General features: G+C 42.6%; 2 protein-coding genes across 5 annotated transcripts in view; both read left to right on the top strand.

Moving 5' to 3' along the window:
* The window catches only part of LOC133384216 (neuronal PAS domain-containing protein 4-like), a 29,569-nt gene extending 17,852 nt beyond the window's left edge, over positions 1-11,717 (top strand). The window contains exons 5-9 of the mRNA XM_061626129.1: positions 943-1,195; positions 1,698-1,807; positions 5,163-5,307; positions 7,359-8,317; positions 11,229-11,717. Coding sequence (XP_061482113.1) covers positions 943-1,195; positions 1,698-1,807; positions 5,163-5,307; positions 7,359-8,317; positions 11,229-11,260 — 1,499 coding nt within the window. The 3' untranslated portion in view covers positions 11,261-11,717. The remainder of the gene's footprint in view (positions 1-942; positions 1,196-1,697; positions 1,808-5,162; positions 5,308-7,358; positions 8,318-11,228) is intronic.
* Positions 11,718-11,744: 27 nt separating this feature from the next.
* The window catches only part of RRP36 (ribosomal RNA processing 36), a 34,347-nt gene continuing 26,431 nt past the window's right edge, over positions 11,745-19,660 (top strand). Inside the window, exons 1-2 of one of the 4 annotated variants that reach the window (XM_061625502.1) lie at positions 11,745-12,000; positions 16,593-17,077. In XM_061625502.1, coding sequence (XP_061481486.1) covers positions 16,636-17,077 — 442 coding nt within the window. In that variant the 5' untranslated portion in view covers positions 11,745-12,000; positions 16,593-16,635. Of the gene's footprint in view, positions 12,001-12,050; positions 12,233-16,592; positions 17,078-19,660 lie in introns of those variants that run through there. The other 3 variants (XM_061625504.1, XM_061625503.1, XM_061625506.1) reach the window with 3 other exon arrangements.

Raw genomic sequence — 19,660 nt, 5'->3', positions numbered from 1 at the left:
TTCATATCAACCAGCATACCTAAAAAGCCTGGGCGAACACCACCACCAAAACTTAACCTGGAATCTGAATAATAACAAAGAGGGTTCCAGTTGAGCCTGTTTAAGGAGGAAGTTCCACAAGCAGGATGCGACAGCGGGTCACCACTGCCCATCTCACTTTTGACAGCTGGGGCACTCAGAGAAGGGCATAAGCAAATTAGTTGCGTGCTCTTCAGAACTCCCATCAGCCCCAGCCAGCATGGGCAATGGTCAGGGATTATGGGAGTTGTAGTCCCATCAATATCTATAGTGCCACAGGTTCTTCAACCTTGCTTTAGGTGTTCTTAACTCTAACTGCAGATTGGTAGTAAGAGATAAATTCTCCAACTCCTCCAGACAAGTAACATGGAACTAGGTCGGTGGCCACAAATCCTCTTGACCATGGCTGGTGAACCTGTGGCCTTCCAGATGTTTCTGGACTCAAACTCCCATCAGCCCCAACCAGCATGGCCAGTGGTGAGAAATATTGGGAGCTGTAGTCCAGCAAAATTTATATCCACAAATCACCCATCCCTTATTAGACCACAGATTTAGAATTTAAAGTTGGATTACAGCAAGGCCCCATACGCGCTGTACATTTGAAATAGTATCTATCCACTTGAAACAGTCATCGCTTTCCACAAAAGAATCCTGGGAACTATAGTTTGTGAAGGGTGCTGAGAGTTGTTAGTTGCTATACCCCTCACAGAGCTACAGTTCCCAGGGTTCCCTGGGAAGAGGGATTGATTGTTCAGCCCCCCTGAGAATTGTAGCCAGAGATTGAATTTTTTATTGGATTACTTATAGGAAAAGGAAACCTGAAGGAGCCTCCAGGTTGCTACCGATCTCACCCCCACCCCCCACAAACCTCAAACTGCCTCTGAGCTTCAAGCATCCTGCTTTTTTTTTTTTGAACTGCTGCAGAAATTGAGTTCATCGCTGAAATGCACACATTGAGAGCCTTTCGGGTAAGGTATGGAAGGAACCGTTTGATGTCCGTGCGGGGCAGATTCCTCATGCTTGACCCACAGTTGACTTCCTCCTCTCCTGCCTTGACTTTTGTTGCCTTCTGCACGCCTGTCACACACCTGTTTGAAGATGGGGATGGTGCTTCCCAGAGCTCCACATTCCTGAGCCAACACACACTGGATATGAAGATTGTCAAGATGACTGAAAAGTAAGAAAAACCTGCTCTTTGAGCAGTTCAGGGGGCTGTTCTGCCTAGAACTGCCAAATGACTAGGTTGTGCACACACCATACATTTAAAACACATGACTTCCTGCAAAGAATCTGGGAACTGTAGTTTAAGGGTGCTAGGAATTGTAGCTCTCTGAGAGATAAACTACAGTTCCCAGGATTCTTTGGGGGAAGACGTGCTTTAAATGTATGGTTTGTATGCAGCTAGAAAAGAAAACCTGGCCTGTGCTCCTGAGTTTTGATAGGCAGTCATTTGCTAGGGAAGATTTTTCTAGCATGGTAATCAGCATAATCAACTGCTGCTAGTGTCTATTATAGGCACAAGAGCAGAAACCAGTAAAAAAATAAGTTGGCAACTTTATTCTAGGCAATGTTTTTTGCTCACCGTAAATGTTCAGTTGTTGCCTATTATGCTTTCCCACTCTGTGATGGAGATACCTTATTGATTAAACTCTTCCATTTCTCCCCCCGCCCCTTTCAAGTGTTATTTACCATCTTGGTTATAAAAAGGAAGAGCTGATTGGCCAGTCTTGGTACTGCCTCCTACATCCTGAAGATACTAGAAGAGCTGCAGAAAGTCACAGGACCCTAAGTGAGTGTTGTGCCTGGGACAGGATCACTGGGAAGGTGTAAGTACATCCACACCATACATTTAAATCCCTCTTATACCACTTTAACAGTCATGGCTTCTCCCAAAGATTCCTGGGAAGTGTAGTTTGTGAAGGGTGCTCAGAATTGTTAGGAGGCCCATAGCAGAGCTACAATTCCTAGCACCCTTAACAAACTACAGTTCCCAGCATTCTTTGAGGGGAAGCCATGATTGTTAAAATGGTATAAAAGTACTGTAAATGTATGGTGTTGATATGACAGCTTTCACTAAATCTAGAAGGGATGATGACACAGTTGTGCTATATTTACATAGATAATGTGCGTTATATGCCGTTTCACATTTAATAGGAAAAATCTCTAAACAGTTCACAAATATTACAGATCAAAACAGCATAAATAAAATATACTATTACAGATAAAAATATACAATTGTAAATACATTACAGAAATGTTGCCATTTAAAATAGGGATGGGGACTGTAAACCTCCACATGCTGCTGGGCTCCAACTGCCTCAGTTAGTCATTGGTCAATGGGAGTTGTGGCCAATACCTTCTGGAGGTACACAGGTTCCCCATCCCAGATTTAAAATAATGAAGTAACAAAACAGGATAAACCTCCTAAACATCAAAGTAATCCTTGGCAAACAAATAAGTTTTTAAAAGACGGATATGGGCCCAATGATGGGTTTAGAGATAGTCCATCCTCCCTTCCCAGTCAACGCCTCATCCCACAGATGACAGTTAGTGCTGGAATAGCACAACCACTAAGCTGTAGAGTCCAATGCCATTCTGTTGCTTGCTAGTGTAATGTTATGGCTAAGGCTGCTTCTAAGTAAACATCCATAGACCTGCACCATAAGAGTGATTTGTTCAACCATGAACTCGCTATGCAGTCTTAAGCAAGCTAGCCGCTATTCTTTCGCTGTCCTTAGCCCCCATCTGTGATTTGGTGAGATGGCTGGCCTACATTGCAGGGTTGTGTTTGGATTACAGAAATAGACTCACAGAATTTAAAGTAGGTGGGGCAGTTTTTTTAAAAAAAGGACAGACTGTCTGCATGTTTAATAGTTTTGTAGAAGAGGGAAATTCAGGGGTAGCTTGTAGTGCAGCTTGTCACCCTAATGGGAAGAGACCTCAAAAGTAATCTAGCCCAGCCCACCAGCTGATGCAGTAAATCTGCGGCTAAAGCATACCTGATAGGTGGCCATCCAGCCTCTGCTTAAAAACCTCAAAGAACATAAGAAGAGCCTGCTGGATCAGGTCAATAGCCCATCTAGTCCAGCATTCTGTTCTCACAGTAGCCGACCAGATGCCTGTGGGAATCCTGAAAACAGGACCTCACTGCAATAGCACTTTCCCCACTTGTGATCCCCAGCAACTGGCATTCAGAGGAATACTGCCTCTGATACTCTAGTGTGAGGGTGTGGGTGTGTGCTTTTAACACTACTAAGCATTATATAAATCCCTAGTGTCCCACATGGTTGCCAGAGTGCAGGACATGGAATAATGGGTTCAAGTTACAGGAAGCCAGATTTTGGCTGAACATCAGGAAAAATTTCCTGTTAAGAGTGGTACGACAACGGAACCAATTACCCAGGGCAGCCTTTCCCAACTAGTGGGCCACCAGATGTTGTTGGACCACAACTCCCATCAGCCTCAGCCAGCATTGCCAATGGTCAGGAAAGATGGGAATTGTGGTCCAACAACATCTGGTGGCCCACTAGTTGGGAAAGGCTGCCCTAGGGAGATGATGGGCTCTCTAACACTGTAGGCATTCAAGAGGCAGCTGGACAGCCACCTGTTGGGTGTGCTTTAAGTTGGGTTCCTGCAGTGAGTAGGGGGTTGGACTCAATAGCCTTATAGGCCCCTTCCAACTTTATTATTCTATGAATCTCTCACTCTATGAAAATGGCTATTGACCTGTGGTGAATTGATACTTTACTTCTACCACCCGTTTTTAAAATAATTTTAAAAATAAAATTCTTTTATACACGTACCAGTTCAAACATGTGTCCACCCCCCGCCCTTAAAAATCACATTTGTCCTTGGGTCCTATGTACTGCAAAATGCATTTGAGCTGTGGGTGGAGTCCACACATGGCCATTGTTTTCAAATGTCGCATTGTAGTGTACCTGGCTTTTTGCCTGATTTCCCTGCACTACTAAATGAAAAGATAGATCATTAATTAATGATATATCTTTCTCATTAATTTCTCATTAATTCTGTCAATAAATAAATTCAAAATATTGTGTATTTTTCTATCCTCAAAAACACTATTAAATTTTTTTTTGTCATGTGGCAAAAATGTTAACACATTTGCTACAATTTTGGCAAGTATGAAAAAACTGTTGGACGCTGCTGATATAAATATTATATGAAACCAGTATCTTTAGCAAGATCCTCCATAAACCACCCTCTTACTTCTATCTTAACCACACCCTAACCACTTTCATCATTGCCATATTTGTTCAGTCCCTGTGACGACTCCTTCTATCCCTATCTTGTCCATCTAGAATAAGCTGCAACACTTCTACATTCTGCACAGCACCTAGGAAACTGCCGGCATGAAATACATGTCAAATAGCATTAGTAACTGTGCCAATGTGAAGCTGATGTAGCATAGTGGTTGGAGTATGAGTGTGACACATCCTAGATTCAAATTTCAGCTCTGCCTTAAATTCTCCGAGTGTTCTTATACTAGACAAGCCCCTGTCTCTTAGCCTCAGCAATATACATAAGGGGGATTCTACTACTAGTCTACCCTACAAAGTTGTTGCAAGGATTACTGAGATACTGCTGCACTACACATCATACACTGAAGGCATATTATTTCCATGATGAATCCTGGGAATGATAGTTTGCCCCTCAAAGAGCTACAATTCTCAGCACCCTTAACAAAACAGAGTTCCCAGGATTGCTTGGGTAAAAAAATGTGCTTTCAATGTATAGTGTGTATGCAAGTGCTTTGAGCACATAGGAAAGAGCAAATATAATTACTGCAGACTTGCCACATTTCAAGCCTGAGCATGTTTTGGAAGGTCTATCATCTAGCATGGCTTGGGGAAAATGGTCTTACAGGCCAAATTAGGGCCTCTGCCAGACAAAATTAGATATGTGGACCAGAGGTTTCCCACCATTGGCTCTCCTGTTTAAACTGGCCTTTGAGACTCAAGATTAAATCGACTCAGGATTAAATCGACATAGCCGTTTTGTAATCTTTGTGAATATAACTTTGGGGTCAATTTCATCTTAGTTTGAGCGCAGTTCTTCCAGTTATCAGACATTCCTTTTCCCTGTATTTTAAAATTAATAATAATGTTTCATTTTTGCAATTTCAGTTCGTGATTCTGGGAGACACAATCATTGGCGCATAGAAGTCCGTCTACTCTGCAAGGACCTGAGCTGGGTTTGGGTTCAAGTTGTTGCTTTAAGGGAGAATGGAAAGGGAAGAGAGCTGATCACTTGTACCAACCACATCCTCAGGTAAAGACAGTTTCTACATAGGTAATATTTGAGGGTGCTTCCTCCATTCTCTTTCCCTCCCAATATATTTATTGAATTTTCACATACCTCACAAAATGATGCAAGCAATAACACAGATACAAAAACGCCCCCTTCCCAGCTTGTAACTCCTCCCCTCTTCCCTCTCCCTGGAAACACTCTCATCACCAAAAACTCTTATTGTCCCCATTCCTTCAGGCAAGGCATATATTGGCATTGGATGATACACTCTCTTTTTATGGAGCATGTACATGTGAATGGCATCCAGTCATTGTTCTCCTGCTATTCCCATGGCTCTTCCATCTTTTCTCAGAATGCCGACAGTTCAAATTTAAAAACAAACAGAACAGTAGCACATTTACAACAGATATGGATGATTTTTAACATTTTTTATTTATATCTCATATTTCCACCAAGGTGTCCAAAATGGTTCACACACACACACCCCGTTTTATCCTCACAACAGCCCTGTCAGGTAGGTTAGGCTGAGAGTGATACACCCGAGATCACCCAGTATGCTTCAAGACTGAGTGGGGATTTGAACCCTGGTCTCCTATAACCCAAGTCTGACACTCTAATCATTACATCACATGGACTCTTAATACATCTCTTCAATCTGTTCCTGCATGCATGGATATCAGCAGGTGAACATATGCCACTCAGAATACCTTCACTATTACCTTTCCAATTAACACAATTTTAACACCATTTAATTTTGTAAAATTGCTCTTGTAACCAACACCAATATACTCGTTCATCTATATATTTTTAAAAACATTTAAATAATTGTACAAGTGTTTTTTAAAAATATATATTTAAAAATACCGCTGCTCTCTGTTGTCTTTCCAGTCACCATTTTAGCAATATGTTTATTTCTTTTTCTTATTTGCCTTAATGTAGGGTTGTTTTAAACTAACTCATACTCAAGTAGACTCATTGTAATTAATGAACATGACTAACACAGATCCATTGATTTAAATGGATCTGTTCTATTACTTGGACACATAACACAGTTTGTAAAAAAATTTATTGAAACATATTTCAAAATAATCAGACACTAGTGCTTCAGAGCATGTTCCACAATTTGATTTTTAAAAAGGCTGGTAAAAAAAAAATTTGCTGCTAAGGCAAATGTTTCCTTCTGTGCAGCTATGAAATCCAATGTAATGGACCAAAAATAACAGGGTGTACACATGATGTACACACATAGGGAAAGCAGGAGCAATATTAGGAATGGTAGCGTGGGAAGTCAGTTGTAATTCCATTTGTAGCACACAATGAAAGAACAACAAGGGCTCCTCTAGACAACTTGTTTGCTGAACTTTTATCCTAATTTGCTTGAATAAAGTTTACATGGAGGTTAGATTATATCTGGTCTATATTGAACATTAATTCTGATTTGTTTGTGGGGTGGTTATACAACAATGAGCATTCATTTGGATTTGCTTGCAGAATGTGTATACTTCTTCCCATTAATCATTTGTTCATCCCACACTTTTCAATGCATTTCCCTATCACTTTCCTAACTAAAGAAAGGTTTTGTTTTTTTAAAAGAAAAGTGGATTTGTTGCGCTAGGGCAACAGAGTGCTTTAATTGCCAACAGAAGTTTTCAGTACGCACCTGAATTCCTCCCACAAAACAGTGATAGTCTGCAGGTTGCCTTAATGTGAAGGAGCTGCCTATCTGGAAAAAAGGCCATACTTGGATTTCATTTTACTTTTAATGCTCCTCTTCCTCAGTTTCCTATGTCTGCAATTTGAATTGGCTCCAGTGTACATTGGTGTTACAAATGGCTTCTTCTGCTTTCTGTACCCCATTAACAATATTCACAAATTCTAGTGTAAAAGGCATTCTTGAATCCTCTGTGAAAATGCCCCAAAGCTTGTCATTCAGTTGTGGTCTAACAGAATTTGATTATGCCACACCGTCATATTGGGAGGACTAAGTTTGGTTTAACTGCCATTGTCAGTAACCTTCCTGTTGGTGTGACTTAACAGTGCTTGTTTTCACACTTTTTGTATTCCCCCCACAGGGAGGAAGAAGCCTTCTATCTCCAGAAGCAAGACCCGCAGCACAGAGCTGTTGTTCCAGCTACCCCACATCTTCAATACAATGCTGGAGAAATACAGCAGGAGAGAAATCTGGATGAAGACAGCTTTTCCTCTCAAGAACCAGTGACAGCCACAGATGGGGTACCCTGCCAGCTTCATGATGCTTGTGAAGAGATGGTCCCTGAATCCCTCCAGCCTTTGTTTTCAGCCAGCTTTCCTCTCCCTATCATGAGCACTGACCCAGTCACCCTGCAGTCCCCTCAAGAAACAGGCTTTCCTTTCTTCCCTGCTGGTGGGCCGAAGAGTCTCTCCTGCCCAGACAATGCCGACAGGTTGCCCTCCTTGAGCCCTTGTGTTTTCTGCTCCCCAGAAAGTGCATTTCCCCTTGATAGCAGCTCTTCTGTAGACCTTTATCCATTATTTGAAGAAGGACCATCCACAGACATGTTCCCAACAATGGGTACAAACCCTGACCCAGACAGATGGGCCATCAGCATGTTGGCTGAACAAATTAATTCCCTGGCTGAAATCTTCTCTCAGTACACAAAGCAAATACCTCATAAACCTCCCAGCATCTCTCTATGGCCTGGACAGTCAGTTGAAGACACTCACATGGTACATAGACAGGGTTCAGGGACTAATGCAGCTCTAGATTTCCCTGAGGAACTCTCTGTGGATGAAGAAGTCATCACTAGCATCTTAAACAGCCTCCTAGACCATAACAGCCTGAACCTGTCTACTTCTGAAATGGGACCAGAAGACAATTTCCATGTGTCAAATGCTGAGTCGCAGGTTTCTTTACTCCAGGCCCCTCAAACAGAAGCAACTCCTTGCCTTGACCAGTATCTCTGCCTGCAGCCTTTGTCTTCCTCTGTATCATCTGATACCCATGTGCCTGACTCCCAGTGGGATGGGAGATTCCATACTATGCTTCAGCAAGGTACTACTCCACCTTCATCATAATGCTACAATTTATAAAGGAGCAATAAGGCAGGGGTGGGGAACTTGTGCCCCTCCAGATGTTCCTGGACTACAACTCCCTGACCATTAACCAAGCAGGCTGGAGCTGATGGGAGTTAGTGTGCAGGAAGATCACATGTTCTGCATCTTTGCAATAAAGTAATTGAGACCAGTAAAATCCTGTATTGATCTAACTCTAGTTTGATTCAGGGTGGAATCATAACCCACATGGTAGCTCCTTTAAAAAAGTATTCATTGTGGTGGCTTTCAGCGTGTGACATTTTCAGTGTCCATTTGGTAAAACCAGAATTACAATGCTCCAACTACTGAGAATTACTGCTAGTGTGGAGTTTATAAGCTGCTGTCCATGTGCTTAGCAATGCAAAGGATAAGTTTACAGCAGCTACTGCATGCTCAGCCCATGTATGAATCCATACTGAAAATAAGGGTTTTAATGAAGAGCTTTCCTGGTTGAATTAAATGGGAAGCACTGTCTTCATTGCCAGAAATAGGACTTCATAATAGATGGAGTGGCCTTTAAACAGCACACATATCAAATGATATTTATACAACCCTGGTTTGATGACCTGTTCCATCCTGCAACCCACAAATGGCTTAATTTATTTTATTTATTTATTTTTAAAACTTATATACTGCCCGACTAGCAACAGCTCTCTGGGCGGTGAACATAAATACAATAAAATACAGGAAAATACAAAAGCATCACAATCTAAAATCAAATTTCACAATCTAAAAACTGCATAACTAAGATCAAATTACAAACATAACCATCATTAAACAAAAAATTAAAATGCCTCAGAGAAGAGAAAGGTTTTAACTTGGCGCCGAAAGGATGATAGGGTCGGCGCCAAGCGCACCTCCTCGGGGAGACTATTCCATAGTTCGGGGGCCACCACTGAGAAGGCCCTTGATCTTGTCACCACCCTCCGGGATATAAGGCTATAAATGGCTAACAGTCATGCTAGCTATGTTCTACCTCTCTCAAGTCAGAGGCAGCATGCCTTTGAATACCAACAGATGTTGCACTCATGTTCTGCTTGTGGGCTTCTCATTGACATCTGTTTAGCCACTATGAAAACCCAGGGCTGGACTAGATGGGCCTTTGAGCTGATCTAGCAGGGCTCTTCTTAACCTAACACCTTTAATCAATTTAGTTTGAGGGCCTGTTGACAGGATACAAAAAAGTGTGGTGGCAAGGGATGGGGTGGAAATTATTCAACAGAACTAGTAGGGACTTGTATTTTGAAATATGAGGCTTATACACTGGAGCAAAAATGCCATCCCTTCTCTTTCCTCTCTAGAAGGCAGCCCCACTGTTATTTACACTTGAAAGCTGGTAGATGTGTTAATAAATTACCTTTTCATACCATTCCAAGATAAGGGTTTGTTGGATGACAGTTCTAAAAGATACACTGCACAGGTACCTGTTCTGGAAGGCTCTGTAGAGTGGAGAGTGTGAGGGACGGGGTTCTGTCCCGGTGCATTAAAGGACTCTGTGGAGCTGGTGTGGCACTTCAGAAATAAGTCTGCTCAGGACAACACTGCATTACTTGGGGCCCATATTTAAAAATGATGACTAGAAAATTCCGTATGTAGTACTTTTCATAGGCATGGAACAGAATGTTGACTAGATAAGCCTTTGGCCTGACACAGCAGGGCTCTTATATTCTTACTTAGGTCACATTCACGTCATACACTTATTCCACTATTATTCCACTTTAAACAGTCATGGCTCCCCCAAAGAATGCTGGGAAGTGTCATTTGTGAAGGGTGCTGGGAGTTATAAGAGTCCGATACTCAAAGAGCTACAACAGTCATAGTGGTTTAACAGTTAGTACCTCTTCAAAGAGAACTCTGGGAATTCTAACTCTCAGGCCCCTCACAAACAACACTTCCTAGGAGTCTTTGGGGGAAGCCATGCCTGTTTAAAGTGGAATAAATGTATGGTGTGAATGTGGTCTTAATTACTAGGTAGTAACTGGCCCTATGCACTTGAATTATGTGGAGGAATATAAAGGTAAAGGTGTCCCCGCACTTGTAGTGCGAGTCGTTTCCGACTCTTAGGGTGACGTCTTGCGACGTTTACTAGGCAGACCGTATATATGGGATGGGATTGCCAGTTCCGTCCCAGGCCTTTCTTTACACCCCAGCATATGCCGGGTACTCATTTTACCGACCACAGATGGATGGAAGGCTGAGTGGACCTCAACCCCTTTTACCGGAGATTCGACTTCCTCCTTTCGTTGGAATCAAACTCCGGCCGTGAGCAGAGCTTCGGCTGCGTTACCGCTGCTTACCACTCTGTGCAATGGAGGAACTTGTGGAGGAATATAGGGGTCCCTTAATGAAAGCCACAGCCCTTGACTCCCACCTCCTCCCCACATCATGCCAGCTATAGCTTTCTAAAAACAATGTGACATAGTGGTTAGAATGTTGGACTATCACCTGGGAGACCAGGGTTTGAATTCCCACACAGCCATTAAGCTCACTGGGTGACCTTGGGCCAGTCACTGCCTCTCAGCCTCAGAGGAAGGCAATGGTAAACCACCTCTGAATACCGCTTACCATGAAAACCCTATTCATAGGGTCACCATAAGTCAGAATTGACTTGAGCAGTCCATTTCATTTCAAAGCAAGGGAGCGGAACTTTTAGCCCTCCCAATGTTGTAGGGACTCCCAGTTCCCATCACTTCTAGCCAGCACAGCCAATGGTAAAGGATTACGGGAATTGTAGTCCACAAGCACCGGGAAGCGCACAGTTCCTATCCTTGAGGCAGGAGAATAAAGGTAAGGGGGACAAGCCCCCACCCCCTATCATTTGAACAGCGGCCCTACAGTCTGCTTAACTTCCCTATTCTTCCTTTTCGCAGGTGTGCTTCCAGAGGAGGCCATGTTCTGCTGAACCTGCCCTTGTTGTCTCAGTGATTCCAGAGCCAGTCGCGGGTACTTCTCCGGTCTCCACACAATTCAGTTGTTGAACAGACTTTAGTGGCATGATCCGAAATGATAATAGCGTTCACGAATAAACGGGAAGTACAGAAGTCTTCCCTAGTTGCTTGGTAGTGGAGAATGGGACGGGGTGAGGCATGAACATGAGGCCACATAAAAAGTGCTCAACCCTCCACTGCTAAGGACCTCACTCCTTTCGCTTGCCATTCCTGATGCTGGCTAGTGGAGGGCAAGCCGTGGCGACTTAAAGTGTGACCAGCTAAAGAGGAGCAGCCTGCAGGGGGCGCTTCAGCGGCGTTCCTACGGGGGAGCGGGCTCACCCTGGCGCTTGTCAATAAAAGAATTTCAAACTCTTGTACCCTTTGTCGTTCACTTGTGACGTAATAGGGAGGTGGGGCAGGGAGCGGGCACTGGTGCTCCGGAAACCCGCCACACCACCCCAAACGGCGTCCTTACGCGCGCGCATGCGCCAGTGGCTGAGCCGCCATCATCTTCCGGAACCACGTCCTCTGCTCTTTGTGACTCCCATGAGCTCAGCTCCGTCCTCGCCCGTTGCCAGGATACGGGAAGTTGCTGTGGCGGCACGGCGGACTACAAGCCAAGTAGTCCGCGGAAGCAACCCAGCCAAAGGAATCGAGCGTTGCCTTGTGGGGATGAGCGCGGGCAACGCGTCAGCGGCAGATAGAACTTCTGGTAAGGCATCAACCCCTGGCTGGACGCACGACCTTCCTTAAGCACCGCCTCTTCCGGCGGGAGACCCGTCCTCCTCTGCCAGTTTACTCAACTCGGTAATCCTAAGCCCCGAGATATCGTGTGGGGAAAGTATTGGTGAAAAGAGAGGGGTTTGGGGCGTGTAAACTCAAGATCCCTGGGAGGTTGAAGGAAAGTCTCTTGTCTGCCAGGTGCCCGGTAGCATTGCAGGTTGGTTAGTATCTTTTTTAAATTATTTAAACTATATACGCGTAGGTTGCTTTTTTTATATAGTTTAAAAACTTTCTCAAGGCTGCTTTCACAGTAGGATAACAACAAAATAAAGTTCAATGCTATCAAACAGTTATTTAAAAACAGCAGTAAATAAAACAAATATCGACCTCAAAACTTTTTTTTTTAAAGCCACCTGTAACTATAATTTAAAAAACAGCAGCTGTGGAAGAACACAGTGAAATAACAGAATAAAACACAATTCAAAGAAAGGGTGATGAAAGCAGATAGGTGTGAAGCTTTCCCAGATGATCTCTTGTGGTCATCCAGCAATGAGTTCCAGAACTGTGGGGCCGCTATGGAAAATTCCCTCATCCCCACTAACCTATTTGCTTTTAGTGGCAGGCAGATGAGAAGCATCAATGTAGCTAAATGGAACCTCCAGGGTTAGTGGCACTATACCTTTTTGAATAGTAGATGTCGCAGGAGGGAACAAGAGGATTGCTGCCTTCATGCCCTGCCTGTGGACAGATGTTTTTCTTCCTTGAATCCTGAGGCATACCAGTGGGAGCCATGTGTGAAATAGTTGCCTAGAAAGAGGGGTAGTCATACACCTCATTAATAATCAGGGCACTCTTTGCATCTCAGCCCAGGAACATCAGTACCAGAACTGAGCTCACAAAAATCCAGCCCTGTCTCTCTTCCCCCAGCCTCCCCTCAGTGCTTTCTTTGTTTCAGCCCCTTAACTGTAGCAGTTACAAATAGATCCCTTGGCGATCTTCTGCAAGTCACCCAGAGATCTGCCAGTTGATCCTGATTTACCTTCTGCTCACCCTTTCGCTAGATGGTCCAATCCAGCAGTGTGTTTCTTAACACAGAAAATATGTTGTTACATGGATCTATAACTTCTTATAGAAAGGACACTAATGTCATATACCTCACATCGTCCTTTACTGGTGTTTTGTATTTGTTTTTTCCTGCATGAAACCACTAAGTGAGAGGTCACCTGGTTTGGTGTCATCGGTTTGGTGTCATTGATGTGCACCCAGCTCTATCTTTCCTTTAGTTTCAGATGAGTTAGTGCTCCTTCACTCATTTGCACCCTGTGTTGAAGGCGGCTGTGTTCTGACACTACCCCAAATGTCACCTCTGGCTGTGACCTCTACATATTTATTGGGTGGAAGATCAGAAGGGTATGCTTGCTTGATAACCCCCATCTACGTTAGGATTGCCATATTCTTACAGGCAGGGCTGTGGAGTCGGTATGTCAAACCTTCAACTCCGACTCCTCTATTTTTCTACTGTCTGACTCCGACTCCAACTCCTCTATTTTTCTACTGTCCAACTCCAACTCCTTCATAAATGGCAAATGTATATTAATTTTTCTACTGTCTGACTCCAACTCTGACTCTTTCATAAATGGCAAATGTATATTAATATTAATACATTAATATTAATATTAAAATATTAATTTTATTTTGAAGTCAGAGTCAGTACATTTCTACCGACTCCGACTCCACCCAAAATTGCTTCTGACTCCACAGCCCTGCTTACAGGCACCAGCTCTAAGCCTTTATCAGCTGCGTAACAGGTTTAAATGTTAATTGCTGTTGGCTAGAAAGCTGTACCTTTAGACTTTTTGTATTGCAGGTACAGAATCCATTTTTTTTACAGTGGCAATCCTTGGGCATCTCTTCATCTTGTACTCTTAAAACATAATATATTTGACCCAGTGTCCTAGTGGCTGGAAGAACATACATCCTTTATTGTTCCCCTCTCACGTATACCCCAACCCACACTTTTGTGAACAATTAAAGAAGGCCTCTTCTTTCTATATGCCACATTTCTGTTCCATAAAACACACCACACCTTAGCTGCCTGGATTAATATCACACCATCCAAGAACTACAAAGGTCTCTAGAAGTAAGAAGACCTCAGGGATGGAATCTGGGGAACGGGGGAGTGCAGTCTATCTCATTAGTATTTCAGAGTCTCTGTATTCAGTCTTTTACAGTACTTGTGTTAGATTACAGTATCGTCCTGTGTGGTGGGGTAGAGCTACAGAGGCATCCTCCTGGCACCAGCATTGGTACAGCTTCCCAGGATGGGGTTGGCAGGGCATCAGAAAGGGCAGTGCAGTGCAGACCCACTTGCAGGAGTGTCAGATTGGCTCTGCTGGGGGCTGTGTCCACACAGCCTGTTCCTCACTGCTGCCCTGACGCAGCCCTGTACAGGAATGCTGCAGTGATGCTGGTGTCAGGAGGGTGGCTCCACTCCATCACAATGGCCACTACTTTTAAATATTTATTGGAAGGTAACAGAAAACAGTAGTTTCAATTTTCTAAATATTTCTTTCTATTTTAATAAAATGTTTATACCATTGAATGAACTACAGCAGGCTTCACAGAGTATCACAGATTTGTGTGCTGTATATTTGCTTGGCTCACCTCTTGGCCTGGGTACTTAACATTGAGTGATGGACCATAAGGAGCCGCAATTTGACTTAATGTGGGTCTTGCCTCATATAATCCTGGTATAATACCTTCTTAAGTTAGAATTCTACTCTGTAAGACCTGCTTCCATGAGTAAACAACAAAGAATATGAAAATTGCCTTGCTGGAGCAGACCAAAGACCCATATAGTCCAGTCTTTGAGTAACCACATAGGTTCTCCAAGGAAGCACCCAAGTAATGGTGGGAAATGGATACAGAAAGCTGTCCTTACTTGGCTACTCAAGATCTCTATGCTAAATACAAGACTTCTGTGAAACAGATGTCTCTTCCTACACTTTAACAGCAAAAGGGTTATTGTCCCTGCATGCATCAAATTTTGGAGATGACATGGATGAAGGAGAATGGGGTGGTGGAGAATGAAGAATGGTCCTAGGGTACAGTCTAAAGGCATATGAGGCCATTGCTTTGCTGAAGCTAAGAAGGTCTGGGTGTGGTCAGTGCCTGGATGGGAGACCCTCTGGGAATCCCATGTGTTTGCCATCCTGAGCTCCTGTTGGGAGGAAGGGCGGGATAAAAAATTAATAAATAAATAAATTATAAAATAAATGTAAGCTGCCTTGAGTTCCAGGATAGAAGAAAGGCAGGATATAAATGTAAGAAAATAAATGGAATGTTGAATGCTGGGTTTGGGCTGAATCTCTTTCCTCCATCACCACCACTACCACCACTAGCAGCCATTTGGGAAGCAAGTCTATATCGAGTTCCCCCTTCCCTCTTTGGCTGAGATGAAAGCTATGAAACAGAGATGGGTATCTGTGCCACTCCAGATGTTGTTGGACTCCAGAGCTCATCAGTTCCAGCCAGGATGGGCAGGGATGGGGAGCTGTAGTCCAGCAACATCTGGAGGGTCAAAGGTCCTCCATTTCTGCTATAAATGACTCAAATGGGTAACTGCATTAGTCCGCTGCTGCAAAAAGTTCTAGACTCCAGCTCTCAAAGGCTTGTGCCAATAATTTTGTTAATCTTTATGGTGTCAGAGGATCTTCTGTTGCTTTTTGCTATCAAGGATTTGCTGCCCTGGGCCCCTACTGGGAGAAAGGGTGGAATATAAAGCTAATTAATTGATTAATTAATTAATTAGTAATTGCCAAAGAGCAACCAAATTTCTCTCTTCCTAAGATTAAATTGCATGGCCATATATTGCAGTCTTATATTGCAATTCTAAACATAATTACTCATTGAAGATAGTAGGAATTGTGTCCAGGTAAACATGCATAGGATTGAATTGCAAGTCCTCAGGCAGACCCAGGAGGAGCAGTGTAGGAGTGAACTTACTATGTTGCATATCAAAAGCTTTTCCTGTGCAAAATTTTAAGGGGAACATAAGGAGCCCTGGAAAAACTGAGTATGAATTTTTCTTAAAGCCCCCAGTGGTTATTTCTATTCCACTGCATTCCATTCCAAGGAAGATAACCCTTTAAGTGAGTTATCTCTCTAGAGCACACACACATACACCAATCTGTGTAAAGTGCCAAGCAACAGACAGCATCCATGTGTGAAGAGGTAATCTGTAGAGGCCTAATGAGTAGTTAGATGCCTTTACTGTTAATTCTTTAGAGCATCATAGAATAAACAGGAATACATAACTCCATATGTCTTTTCTGTAATGAAATGGGAATCTAAAGACCATAATTCTATCATAGGTACCTTTTGCTACAACCCTATCTCACTCATACCTGTCCCATATACACACAATGCTATAGTTCCCTCCCAGAGAATAAGACTGGCCTTCAGCATTGCAAAATGACTTTTGGTGCACCTGTTTCTTGCCCTGAACTGTGCACAAGTTGTCATGCTAGCCAGCAAATGGAAGTAGAAGTCCAGTCACAGATTCTGTGGTTTCTCTTTCAGCTTGAGACTAGTGAGTTGCAAGCATCAAAACCCCAAAAGCCTTATGAAGCAACTGCGTGGGGATAAAGATGGGGGCCGTCCCAGAAAGAAGGGTTCCTCCTCTGGTAAGGATGGTAGCACTCCAGCAGTACAGACTTCAGATGACAGTGGGCAGATCAACATCCTAAATCCAAGGCTATTGGCTCAGAAGCGACCTCTGCAAGATTTGAGCAGTATGGGAGGCAGCACTGCGGGGAGTGTTGAGGATGCCAAAAGACCAAAGCTCTTGCCTGAAGTGAATTCTCCTGGCCAGGAATCTGAGGACGAGGAGTCGGATGACAGTGATTATGAGAGAGCGGAGAGTGATAATGATGTCAGTGATGATACCAGCAGTGAAGAAGAAGATGATGATGATGAAGAAACTGGCAGTGATGCCTCAGAAAGCAGCAATGAAGGCCCTGAGGAAACAACAAACCAGCCTTCTTCAAGGCCTGATTTAACAAAAGGTAAACGCTGATGCATGGAAAATTTCAATAAATTGTGCATCTCTGTGTCATCTATCAGCAGTTCTGAGCTTTTCTTTCTGTGGTGGCTTCTGTTTGTGATTAACCACTTTAAATGTGGCCATGTAACCATTAATATGCATTATGGCCACTGTTCAGTTGTGCTCTTGACACTGCTGTCATTATCACCTAATGGTCCTGCATAATTGCCTTATCTTTGTCACATAGCTCATGCTGCCTCTGAAAGCAGAAAAATAACTGAGTGTCTTTCTGTGTGATGTGCTGCAGTTCTGCACATTCTGTTGCTCAGATACCAAAGAAGCTGGGATAGTCGATTGAATTACTTCTTGCATCATATTCAATGGATGCATCTTATTGGGATCCAAATAGCTGTGGGCTCTGTTCTGTGATAAAATATGAAGTAACTTGTAGACTTAGGGGCTAGATGAACACTAATTTATTTATTTATTATTATTTTTACCCCGCCCTTTTTCCAAAACTGGAACTCACGGCGGCTTCAAGATAAAAGCACACATATAATTAAAAACATACAAAAGTCTAGATTAAAATCAAATTAAACAATTTACAGTATTAAAACCATTCATACATACAGTTAAAATAATTCAAACTCAGTTTAAAATAATACAATATTAAAAGTCGTCAAACCACTTCACAAACTTGATCTCAGTGGTTACATAAGGGTAGCCAACATGGTGCCCTCCAGATGTTGCTGGACTGCAATTCCCGTCATTCCTGACCATTGGCCATGTTAGTTCAGCAACATCTGGAGGGCACCATTCTGGCTGGCTACCCTTGCCTTAAGAAAACTGATCAATCAGATCCGTATTACCCCCTATTGCCAAGGGAGGGCAGAGGGAGGGTGAGATAACAGTGGCTTGCCTAAATTCACCAAGATGGGAATTATCCAGTTCCCACACTTGGCCAACACCCTACAGCAGCTCTCAGTTTGGATCAAGTCACCACTGCCATTGCTTCCATGTGAAAAGATAACACCTTGTAATGTGGATTAGACTTCTGGATGCCTGTTTTCTCATGGAGGTTGGAGTAGTATCCTAAAAAGGTACTGTTGGCCTCATCAGCTGAGTTGTTCAAAACTGGGATATCTGTTTTTCGTTACATTGGTCTGACAGTAGATTAAATAAGGTCACAGAATGTTCTGTGTTTGTTTTTAAGTCTAAAATATTATATTATGTTAATGCTAACTTGTACTTTGTTTTTCTCTGTATAATGGCTCTGAAATAGTTTGCCACTGGTTTCAGTCCTGAAATGTGTGCTATCTATTATGACCTCCCCAAAGGTTGGTGCAAGCGTAGAAAATTCAAAGATGGGGAAATCGAGAAGTAAAAAAGGATTAGGAAACAAATGTTGGTACTGAAAATGAGCATTTCTTATGTGTGCGTGAGTCAAGTTGACTGCAGTAATCAACTGAACCTTGCAATAAATCAGGTTTGTTACAACTTAAAAGCCAAGTTTGCCTCTTGGTAATTTTGCAGGTTTCCTCTCTTTCTCAGGTCTGTTGAGAATTGACTGTAGTCTAGAGTCCTAAATGTATGCTCAAGCCTGCAGCCAAAACTACAGTTTGGTCTACTCCACAGAAAGAGCTTATTAAGGTGTTGTGGAACTGCAAGAAGCAGCCTGAAGCATTTATGAAAAACAAATGATGCCACTCAAACATGAGTTTATATCTTGAAAATATGCTTCCTAAATGCAATAAGCAATGTGATGTGATAATTTGTAAAAGCATTTGAGAGAGATTTCTTAAGGCAGTCTTTTTAAGTTGGCATTAGAGTTCTTGTTTCAATGCACAAAAACTAGATTTGCTTGTAAGAATTAGACTGTGACGATATCTTTCAAAACTACAGTATTGCAAAATCCAAGCTATCAGAATCTTTCCTGCCTTCCTTTGAAAATCGGACTGAAAGTTGTGCACCTTAAACATATTCAAATTATATTTGGTGATGGTGTTTTTTTCTTCCCTTCTCACTCTTCTAAGGTAATGCAGTCATGTTTTTATCAGCATTGTGAAGGCTAGAAATTTATTCAAATTAAAACTGAGATTTCTTTTATGCCTATGTGCTTCCTAGAGCTATAGCTCTGACTGTGCAGTCCTGTGCATATCTACTCAGAAGTAAGTGGGGTATAGAATTGCTGCCAGAGAGAAAATCCAGTTACCTCACGAATCTTAATTTTAAAAATGTTGGGAATTGGCAACACTGACAGTGATGCTTTTACATGAATTAAAAATGGCTGATGTACCACAAACAAAGCACAATTATAAATAGCAGTGTTGTTAATTGGAAAGGTGTCTAATGAGTTCACCAGGGACATGGATTGGGCCTCATTTAGCATAATAAATGAATCTAGAAGAGGGAGCAAAGAGCACTAATGAAATTCAAATATGAAAATAGAAAGTGGTGGGAACATAATCAATTAGCATACAAATAATAGGTAGCTATATGGTGGCACAAAACACTGCCATATAAGTGATTATTTTGTAGTGAATACATCATTAGGAACAAATTAATTTTAAATGCAGGTAATTTAATATTGAATGCAGGTCAGGAA

The sequence above is a fragment of the Rhineura floridana genome, chromosome 4, assembly GCF_030035675.1.
Source record: "Rhineura floridana isolate rRhiFlo1 chromosome 4, rRhiFlo1.hap2, whole genome shotgun sequence".
Taxonomy (NCBI): Eukaryota; Metazoa; Chordata; class Lepidosauria; order Squamata; family Rhineuridae; genus Rhineura; species Rhineura floridana.
Note: the sequence above shows the minus strand (reverse complement) of the source record. Positions and strands in the feature narration are given on the sequence as shown.